Below are 10,938 nucleotides of genomic sequence, written 5' to 3' on the forward strand. Positions count from 1 at the left end.
CCTTGTTTTTGGGGACCCGGATAATCGGGCAAGACTTTTTTTTAGCAGATCTGCAATGTTCCATAGGGGCCACAAGCATTTCTCATCTACACCAGCAGCCAGTCAAATGGACTGAGTTTAGCGCTCCCCGGATCAATGGGAGTATCTCCACATATGCTCAGGCAAAGCTGATCATGTTTAAATCATCAGGTGGAAAAGGAGCGGTATGTGGAGGGCAGCAGAAGGGAATAGGAGGTGAAACAAGAGGCTAAAAAGTGATGTGGGGAACACAAATTAGAGGTTGACAGAAGGCTTGGGGGGGGGGTTCTGCAACTGTATCTGTCAAGAGAATGGCACTGATCCAGTCTGATTATTGTATTGATTTTAGATTTTAAAAGCTCAAGAGTAGCTTTGTAGCTCTATAACATTTCAACTGTCCCCATACCGTCCCATAAGTGCCCATGCCACACAGGTTTTGGGAAAAGTTGTGTGACAAGCACCTCAAAAAACAATGGTTAAAAATGTAATGCATTTTGCTGATAGGATTTTTTTCTCTTGAGGTAAATTGGATGAATAGTTAAAACTTTATTGGTTTAATTTCAATTCACACCATGGTAAAATGTGCATTTTGAAATTGACTACATTTTGAAGCACAACAATTTTGATGTACTTTTTATTGAGTGTCACAAACCATTTAAACAAAAATAATACAGTACTAATAGAGGGTTTCTGAAGAAGTCACATTTCGGTCCCATATGTAGGTCCACAGCAAAGAGGGTGAATAGTTGAATGGAAATGTAAATACAGTAAATACAGAAAAAATGAAGACTGGCAACAATCACAGATCTAAGAGGTTTGTGAGGAGGACGTGTTTGTATTAAAGCAAAGGTCCTTATCATATATGACAGTTTGATTCAACAGTAACCGAGGGGAGTAAAATGTAACATTAACAGGACAGTTGTGAGTGATGAAAAACAAACGGCTGCGTTTGCAAGTTTCACATATCGACAGTAACGCTGATAAATATGAGGTGGTTTGTCCAGTTTTTTTTAGCAACCACAAAAATGAACACTGAATACAATCTCCGCTGTACATCAGAAATAGTCTTCTACGTCAGCCAAGAAAACTACACAACTTCAGTTTTACACCCTATGCGGTTTGATAGATTTTTTTTTTTTTCCCCAAATCATGGAGGGCGTTCTGTCAAACATTCACTTTGTCATACATGGCTCTCAGCTGAAAAGGTGCTGCATTAAGCGTGCTTTGCTCTGTCACACACACACACACACACACACACACACACACACACACACACACACACACACACACACACACACACACACACACACACACACACACACACACACACACACACACACACACACACACACACACACACACACACACACACACACACACACACACACACACACACACACACACACGATTCCAATCTGAGCGACCATCACAAAGACGCAAGCACCTACTCCCAAAGTGTTGTGTGCATGAAATTTCTGGCATGAGAAGTTCGACGTCAATGCATGAGAAATATCAGGTTTTTGTCCCAAACGTACATAAATAGAATTATTTACATGACATGAACTGTACATTTCAGTACACCTAAGCTTATACCGATAAGATATTACAGAAATGAAGACATACAGAAGCTTGTGCGATGATTACGAAACGGTGAAAATTATTATTTGAAGGTGTGTGATAGGCCCACTGTAGCTATGCCATACAGTGGTGCACAAATACAACACCGTGACACGAGAAGCTAAAAAGTGGATCTCAGTCTCGGGTCAAATCCATCTGTGACACCCAGAACACCAGAGGGCGTGGTAGGTTTATCAGTAGCTTAAAAAGGCAAAACTTGTACAGGACTTTAATCTCACGAGCACATTACATTTGGCGATTCACTGGATTTGCTTGTGGTGTTAGGCAGCACACGGGGACATGATTTGGTTTTTTTATGTAAGAGAGAAAAATATACAATTGAAATTCAAAATGAACTGCCACATTCTGCTTAGGAAAATAGCATTTCATTTTCTTTCATGTAGGTTTTTTTCAAGCTCTGAAGTTGAAAAAGTTCACACTTTAGACTATGATCAGTCTATAAGATTCCACCCCTGTCCAACTTTGACAGCAAGTGGAATTTTTACTATTCTTGCCACTTTACCAGTTTCCATATTTCACTTTATCACACATGATTGTCAAATATATAAAAATGCCATCTGTTTTGTTTCACATATGCAGTCGAGCGAAAATACAAGGATGTGACCTAATTAAATTGGGGAAGTCATCACTGATCTAAATGCGATTAGAAGAAAAAGTAGGTCTCTGAGATTTAATAGGACGACTGAAACTTATTTGTTCACTGTGAATCATAATGCGACAAGGAAAAGACCAGAACTGATAAACTAATTGGCATGTATTTCCAAAAGTCTAAAACACTTTCACATTTTGCTTTCGTTGTACCAGATGCCATGAGCTTTAACGTACATCAAAGTAGATTTTTCTATTCAAATATAATTCATTACATTTGTTACAATTATTATCAATTATACTAATTTAAACTAATAGACAAGTTAATGTTGTGTTGTTTTATATATTTTCCTGTTCAACACTAAGAAAAGGATCAAAATAAAAAGACTGAAGACTTAAATGAGAACGTTTAAAAATACAGTCTAAGAATGTATCTGAAAATGAGACATAGCCCACTTAATTTAACCATGAAAATTTAAATAAGTGCAAATTTAAGCATTACGAACAGCTGAACAGATAAATGAGAATATCTGTACAGCTGGGAAAACTAAAAAAGAAAATAAAATAAAAAATCCCCTTGCCATTCGAACACTTTGTAGTTTTCAACACCAGTCAGGATGACATTGGTTTAGAAGTAGATAACAGCTTGCATGAGGCTAATTTCTTATTCCATTTAGTGCACTTCATAAATTGATTGCCTCATTTTAATATCATACTACTTAATCATGTCGTAACCTTCAGGTGTTATTTCTAGGGCATAGCACACATGAGCAAAGTTGTTCATTAATATTGCACACAAAAATAAGGTGCGAGGACGACACCTCCTGATCGTACACCCTTCTGGCTATGCCCAGCGACCACTGGACACGAAACTTCGGCTGAAGGAGAAACTTGCATCCGTACTTGTATGTTTTCCCCAAGCGCCGAAGGGCACCACGATAATTGTGCTGTTGTCTTCTGAACCGTACTGAAGAGCCTGTGGGAGAGGAGGTGGATGTCTGTTTATTACCGACCTTCCCAGGAGCAGAGATTTGAACATTAGCTTTGTAAACAGGATCACCAGTCAAAGAGCTCAATGACCTCTTTCTTAGTTAAAGCTAATTTCGTTTTGATTCAATCTACTTCTTACGTCAAAGTTACTTACACTTAAAGATAGTTCATCAAATATCTAATGTTTTAATCTATTAAATCACCATTTTTTGATATCACTCCTACGTCACTCAGACCACATATAATGCCTGTCTTGAGGCAGAGAGAAAACAGTAAAATTCCCCAAAACTCCTCTATTTTTGGCATTCATCACATTACTCCCATTAAACCTGCCCTGATTACTATCAGTTTTATAAGCAGTATAATGTAATGTAATGCAAGGAAATACTTGTACATATATGTTCCACTAAAGATTACCAAATAAAAAGTTAGAAAAACCCATGTTTGAGACTTTTTTGGTCAAAGTTCCAGAAATATTGAAATCCTTTTGAATGTGATCTGGAGCTGGACCACGCTTGGCTTAGGATGCTCAAAGTGTCAACACCTAAGTTGATGTTTCTGTCTAGGAGTCACTGCCTGATTAATGGATATAATAATGTACTGTACTTCCATTAAGTTGCAGGATTGTTGCTTGGGGAAAAAAAAAAAGCTCTCATACCTAATTCAAATTCCACATCCGAAATAACATTATCCTACCTGTTCAGATATTCTTTGTGCTGCCTCTTTGGGGTCGTGGCACTGATTGATAACGTTGCAGATCTCCTGGCTGTTCATAATGAAGTTAATACCATCTGTGGTCAGTGCCAAGAATGAGTCATGCACATGTGTCAACTGTGGAAAAGACAGCAAATATTTAGCATCTAAAGAACTACATAATATGAGATGTCACTGAATTATCTTTAGGAGTATGAAAAGAAATGTAGTTACTATTTCATTTCAAAACCTGAGAGGAATCTTTTTAAAACTCTTACTTAATTGTTGGGAGAAAATATACATTTCATCAAATATTGAGGTTTGTGACTATACATTACAATAAACGTAAAGTATATCTTTAACATGAAGTATATTTACCACTATGAATTAGCTTTTAACATCTGGTGCATCAATGGGAGAAAACTAGTAGAGAATTCATTTTATAATCTTACTGATATTCTCTTGGTCTCGGGCTCTGCAATGACCCCCATGTTCTTCAAGTCAAAGTCTCCAATGCTCCGCGTCATGGCCAACCTTCCATTGACATTTGGCTGTCCGAGACTATTCCAGGTGATAAACCCTCCACTCTTCTTTATTCTTTGACCGAGTTCAAATAAACAGACAGGGAAACCAAGGGTTAAGACACAACAGAAAAGGCCAAGCTTTTGGAGACTGTTTTCTTTTGGAAAGAGAGCTCTGCTGCTTCTCTTGGCATCATGCACAGTTGAAGATTGTGCCTATCACTTCACTCAAGAGCACAAACTATTTCAAATTTAAACTTGTTTGCTGTTGACCTTTCCAAGGGAAGCCTATGAGGATAGTGACGTGTGAACAGAAGTGAAAAACAGATGCAGAGAAGAGCAGAGACAAGGAATGAGACGCTTTTCACTTTGCCACTGCGCCGCCAGCAGTGAGTGGAAGAGAAAAATCCCTCAGCATAAGCCAGTTTTTCACTGTCTGCTTATTGTCAAGATTGACCTTTTTATGTACTTGAGGCAAAATTAAGTCCGTGTCAAATCTTGTTCTGGCAACTGGACTTCGCGTTTCTCTCAAACAGATTTTACGTCTCATTTGAAAAGTCTCTTCAGCTCTACTGGACTGTGACTAGTTTCCCGTATAGAACTGCTGGGATTGGGGGCAGACCTTGATACAGGTTGAAATGGCTGATTATGTTAATGAATTCCAGGGACAAACCTGTGGTAAGAATCTGAATTGGTAATTGTATGGCTGATGAGTAAAACCGAAGAAACCTGTTAGATTATTTGGGCAGAGCCTAGAGGGATAGTCACCCATTCCAATGAATGCGAGTCCCTAGAATTCATACCTTTGTTCCTGAAAAGGCGCCTGCATTTACATTATAATTCTGCTCTGCAAAACAGCTCATTGACATAACCAGCCATCTCAACTTGGAAAAAGGCACCAACTGCAGCTGGTATATACAAGAAATTCCCCCACAGGCTCGCGAAGCTTAAGAAGTGTCTTGGACGAAAGGCGAAATGTCTGATAGAAAATCAGGTCCGGTTGCCGCAACCAAATTATAGAAGGATTTATCATAATATGGACAAATGTGACAAATATGAAAGTACCTCTCTTTTTCGTCCTTCCTCTCAGGCGTATGGTCAACAGTGAGTTTAAGCACCTTGCCCTTGCGGCACAGCATGGCGCGGCTGTCACCCACACTGGCTACCACCAGCTCAATGCCGTCCCTCAGCAGCGCTACAGTGGCAGTGGTTCCTGCATTCATCCCAGATACTATCGAGACATGAAAAGAAACATTAGGATCGGAACACGCCATTGATTGGTCAACACAAAGAGTCACAGCTCACATTCTTCACAGTGTGTCTCACATCCACACACTACCACATGGAAGGGGGGAGGGAGGGGGGCGTCATAAGGTGGAGTAGAGGTGACACACCAAACCAACAGAGGGGGGAGGTTGTCATACATGCAGGCAAAACTGGTTCTGCAGAGTTGAGGTCCAGAGCAAGTCTGGCAGCAGAGTTCAGTCTACAGCTTAGCATGCTAACAAATTGCAACTGACTGATAAAAAAAACTTTAAATACTTCTGAATGCTCAGACAAACATGTTTAAAATGATTTTCTTTTTGAGAAAATCAATCCATCGAAGAATGACTATATCAAATGTAATCATCTGTTTTTTTCATCTTGGTATAATTGCTACATGATGAAATCAACTGCATCTACGATGAAGGCAATGCTAGACTCATTTTCCAGATTTTTTTTTTCCTGTATTTTCTAATAACCTTAAATGAGTGAACAACAGTGACCTGAGAACTGACCATTTCAGGTCATCACATGGGAATGCGGACGGGGAAAGAGGAATGTAAAGTTGTAAGTATCTTCAGAGATATCAACTTTATGAACCATTAATTCACCACTGACCAAAACCATGCCTCTTGGCGACCATTATTGGGTAAAAGATTTACAATGTATTAAATAGGCAACGCTGATCTCGGTCAACTCGGTGACATATTAATTTCTAATTTCTCTCTTTTTCAGAAGAATGGGACCAAAAAACTTCAAACAAAAAGGTATATTTACCACCATGAGTCTTGATTTAATGTATGGATTTGTCTGGTATACTTTTGACTATGTTGTCAAATATTTTCCTCCCAACCAATATTTACCTCAAGGCACCAAAGGACGATCTAAAAATATAAAGACTTTTCCATGAGAAACCTGATATCAAATGGAATTAGATTCTAGTATTAGTGAGACTTTAGCAATCAATTTCATAGGTGATGTGGCTATGAAAAGGTCTGTGCGGCAGACATGCAGAGACACAGACATACTGAACTGAACCCTTTGAATTTTTTATGAAACGGCATTTAAGATTTATCTGATGAGATGTCTAGGTCCACTTTCAATATTCCTGACGAGACGAAATTCTAAGTAATAACTTACAAGAGATTGTGTGTGTTTTTAGTCTATTGACCATATGAAACATGCTGCATCCAATGGTTTAAATCTATAATTGGCAACATACATGTCATACATCTTGTCAAACTGTCTCACAAGAAGCTTTGCACACACTTGTTGACAAGAGTCAAGGAAGAGGGAAGAGACAGATAGATAGAGAGATATAGGTAGATAGATAGATGGATAGATAGAGACAGAGAGAGGAGTCAGAGAAAGATAGGGAACCTTCCAGTAGTCCAGGATTTAGGAACCGCTGGACTCTCCTTCAATATCTAGCCTCTCGTCATCCACATTGGTGCCAAGGGCCTCCAGCTCTTAGCTGGGTCTGCAGCTGCCGTAGATAACATGCACACACACACACAGGCATATTGGGACATTTCACACAGCGTGGCGGCTGTAGGCCACGTTACAGGTAAACTAGCCTTCACATAAAAACATACTCTAAACAGATATGATGCGAGCTAAGTAAAATGAGCTTAACTTGAAAAGGAAACATCTATATGACTAGGGCAATCCTAAATTGTATGGATTTGTCAGACATGATGAAACGTGATTTAAATGATACTGAAATTAGCTATAATAAATTTCAAAGCTATAAAGTAATCTCTACAGTATGGGGAAAAATAAACAGATGGGTGACATAAAAAGGAAAAGCCAACGCTGAATGAAAATGTATTTGAACCTGACTTTTACATGCCTCTGGGTGTTATTTCAAGTGCAAACTGTTGCTGAGATTTTTCTCTCCTTTTGTGTTTTGACGATAATGGTGAGTAAGGCGGCATTGAATGCCAAAAACACATTTGAACACTAATTAAAAAAAAGTTTACATACCTCTGAGGCTTCACTTGAAGTGTAAAATGTTGCTCCAAAAGATATTTTCTACCTCAGTGCTTTGATTATGATGGTAGAGCAGAATTGAGCACAAAAGTGTACTATCTCCTAATACTACCAGTATTAATTCTGATTCATGTTGTTTTTAACTGGTCAACCCATTTAATGTACCCTTAGGCTCTATAAAGGAAAATTACAATTTTTGTTATAATGAAATTAGGTTTTTCCTTTGATTTGTCCCCCTTCTGTGTGTCATGTGACTGAAATAAAAAAAAAAATTAAAAGAAAACTCTTGTAAGTAATTTAGTACAATGGGACCTTAGTGCTCAGGTCATGCCATTCGTTAAGTTCAAGACGTTGGAACAGTTAGGTTTGGAAGTGAGGAAGAAGACTCCCTATTTTAAAACAAGATTATAGAGAGAATGTCCATCTACAAACAACATTCAAGAACCTACCATCTGGATGGAAGTGTAAGTGCTTTGCGAGAGCTTTGTCTACTTCAAGGAAGGCTTTAGTTAATACGATCTCTAGATTTTTCTCCTCTGCCACAAGGTTCCTGAATAAAAAAAAGGGCAACAACGGTAACTTGGTATGTGAACTGTGACTTGATCATGCCTTTGTCTAAAATCTACACACATTCAAATGATCGGGCCTTTGCAATAGGATCACAATCTTACTGTCCAACAATTGAAATTTAATCTTCAGGAAATTAAAGATATGTAAAACCCTCTGTATATTCCATGATGCAATTTGAGATTTGTCTGGGGATGAGCATCAAATCATAAATAAGGACCGCCCCCTTTAAATCACACCCTTTTAATAAAATTGGACTTCAATGACATACATTCCTGGTTTTTGTTTGATTTTCCCCATTCTCTCCTCCAGATCACCAGAAGACTGAGTAACAGAATAAGTAAATTCATGTATAAAAAAATCATCGAGTATCCACTATATTAAATGACAATTTTCTGTCACCATATAATATGATCAGACTGCAAAACCCTTCTGTTGAGGATTGGTATAATTTACAATGACAAACGCTACGCACGAGTTTATGTATTTAATGATCCTCTTACTTGATGTACTCCTCCATGTATTTGTTACAAAAGTCAGCTGCTTCTGGACCGCCATGCCCATCAAACACAGCAAAGTAGAGGATATCATCAGTCATTTGAGAAACCTGGAAGCGGTCTTCGTTCTCCTTGCGTTGACCGATGAGCGAGGCACAGCCTACCTTAGATAGACTGACTTTGGGGATGGGTTTGCCATAGCGGATACTTGGAGGAAGGAGAATGGGCTCATCAATACGATTGTCCCAAATTCCAAATGAATCCCAAGTAGTGGGGCGGCCGCTGCTGTCAGCATCAAAGCGTGTGTTGCTGTATTGTTTTCCTGAGGGGCTGTAAATTTGCCTCCTGGAGATTGTGAACTGGAGGTGGCTGTCCTGCTGGAAGACAAATGGGGCTTGGGCCAGTTGTGACAGACCACTGCGACCCATATGGGGCCCACCACACCTTGCCAGGCGGGCAAGACAGACTGCTGACATCACACAAACACCAGGACACTGGGAAAGCACTGGATGCAGAGGAGGGATGCGCTGCCCAAACACTAAGGAAAAATACATTTATTAGAATGAATTAAAATTTCATCAAACAGTCAAAACACCTATCTATTCGAGGGGAGCTTGAACAGAAACTTGAACAATTGCAGACCCTGAGGTGTTTTTTTGTTTGCCTTGTGGGGAGTGAGTGCAAACATTGAGCAACATGCTTTGGTGAGAATATACTTTAGCTGCACCAATATAAGAGATTTCAAATATTGTCAATGATTACTTTGAAGGCTCAGGTTTGTGATGTAGTCAACCATTATGAAACTAAAGGGGTTTCAATCGGATATCATATATTTATATTCGTAAACTCCAGCATACTATACATATTTATACCTCAAAATCTGAAACTGTGATTAAAACAGGCATATGTTTACAATCATATGTTACAAATCAAATAAACACTTTCAGGCATTTTTGTTCATAAATATGTAGCTTGATATACGATACTTTAGGTCGTCATCCAAATTAATACAAAATAGTTAATATAGAACAGAAATTATTATGTAAGACCGATTATCATTGCTGTCTCAGTTAGCTGCCATTGGCTGTCTGCAACAACGATAATAATATGTTGTTCAAACACATTGAACATGATCGGCCATAAGTTTTTTCTGCATATTTGAAATATATTTATCTACCGTATATTTGGGCAATAAAAACAAGGCAAATATCCGTCTAAGGTTTACTTTGCATTGGAATATAATCTTGCTAGCTCCAAAGTGGCGCTCTTTAGCCAACCAGCTAGCTAATGGCTGGCAGTGCATTCGCAGCTTATCCAACCGTAACGCGACAATTCCTTTGTCTATACTCTTGTCTGGTAAGGGAAAGTCATACCTTCGATGATTCAAATTTGGTAGTTAGGACTGGTCCGGACTGGACTCGGTTCGAAACGTCAAGTGTCTGAGTACCAAACGACAGCCACCTCCGCCCTCTCCCTTTCTCCAGTTCTTTCTGTGCTTGTGATCCTGAATGTTATCAAACTACTTCTGTGAGGTAATCACACCAATCAGCATGCTAGGAGTGTCTACGCCTCCTTTGTAAGGTGACATGGTTGGTCAATGAAACAGTCAATCACAGCAAAAAGCACGAATCACAGGCCAGCTACGCTGGCATGCGCAGCCAGCCACATGAAAAGCAGTTGCCTTTCGTTTGTTGGCTTGCTCAGCCACTGGCGTCCTCGCTGCTGCAGTATTTTAGAAAAGATTTACTGCTGACCTGAATATTTGGACCCGTGTCTCCTTTGTATAGTCAAATAGATGCGCAATCAAGACACCGATGTAAGCGTGGAAATATTTTCATGCCAGTGAAAATGTGCAAACATGTGTTTACATCCTAAATGAATATAAATCCCTACACTCGGGTTGCTGTTGAACTGAGCCTAAGTCCTGGACACTTGGCACTGGCACAATAATATTTCTATTCGACGGTGTGAAATCATTCGCGTTTTGAAGGCCATGAGAGACTTGTTTACATCACCGGCCGTGAATCTCACCCATGTGACTCAATCAACAGGGAAACACACACACACACACACACACACACACACACACACACACACACACACACACACACACACACACACTATGCATTTCAGACAAAAATTAAAATCTACAAAATTAAAAAACCTCAAGC

The 10,938-nt window shown here is 39.2% G+C and overlaps 1 protein-coding gene across 1 annotated transcript; it reads right to left on the reverse strand.

Annotated features, from left to right (window-relative positions):
- Positions 1 to 638: 638 nt before the first annotated feature.
- ppm1kb (protein phosphatase, Mg2+/Mn2+ dependent 1Kb) lies at positions 639 to 10,276 on the reverse strand. Its single transcript, XM_086157318.1, has 7 exons — positions 10,141 to 10,276; positions 8,774 to 9,305; positions 8,153 to 8,253; positions 5,514 to 5,679; positions 4,380 to 4,524; positions 3,931 to 4,065; positions 639 to 3,220 (listed from the first exon to the last, which is right to left on the reverse strand). The coding sequence occupies exons 2-7, from the start codon at positions 9,241 to 9,243 to the stop codon at positions 3,089 to 3,091; spliced, it is 1,149 nt and encodes a 382-aa protein (XP_086013444.1). The 5' UTR covers positions 9,244 to 9,305; positions 10,141 to 10,276; the 3' UTR covers positions 639 to 3,088.
- Positions 10,277 to 10,938: the final 662 nt, after the last annotated feature.

The sequence above is a fragment of the Fistularia commersonii genome, chromosome 12 (assembly GCF_037954325.1).
Source record: "Fistularia commersonii isolate RoL2024-O1a breed Wild chromosome 12, RoL_Fcom_v1.0, whole genome shotgun sequence".
Classification (NCBI taxonomy): Eukaryota; Metazoa; Chordata; class Actinopteri; order Syngnathiformes; family Fistulariidae; genus Fistularia; species Fistularia commersonii.

Excerpts from the sequence above, each read along its gene's own strand:
- ppm1kb (XM_086157318.1), bottom strand. The coding sequence starts at position 9,243 with ATGTCAGCAGTCTGTCTTGCCCGCCTGGCAAGGTGTGGTGGGCCCCAT. Across the intron at positions 8,254-8,773 it reads TACATGGAGGAGTACATCAA|GAACCTTGTGGCAGAGGAGA; the intron begins GTAAGAGGATCA and ends TTTTTTATTCAG. Across the intron at positions 5,680-8,152 it reads CTTACACTTCCATCCAGATG|TATCTGGGATGAATGCAGGA; the intron begins GTAGGTTCTTGA and ends ATGTCTCGATAG.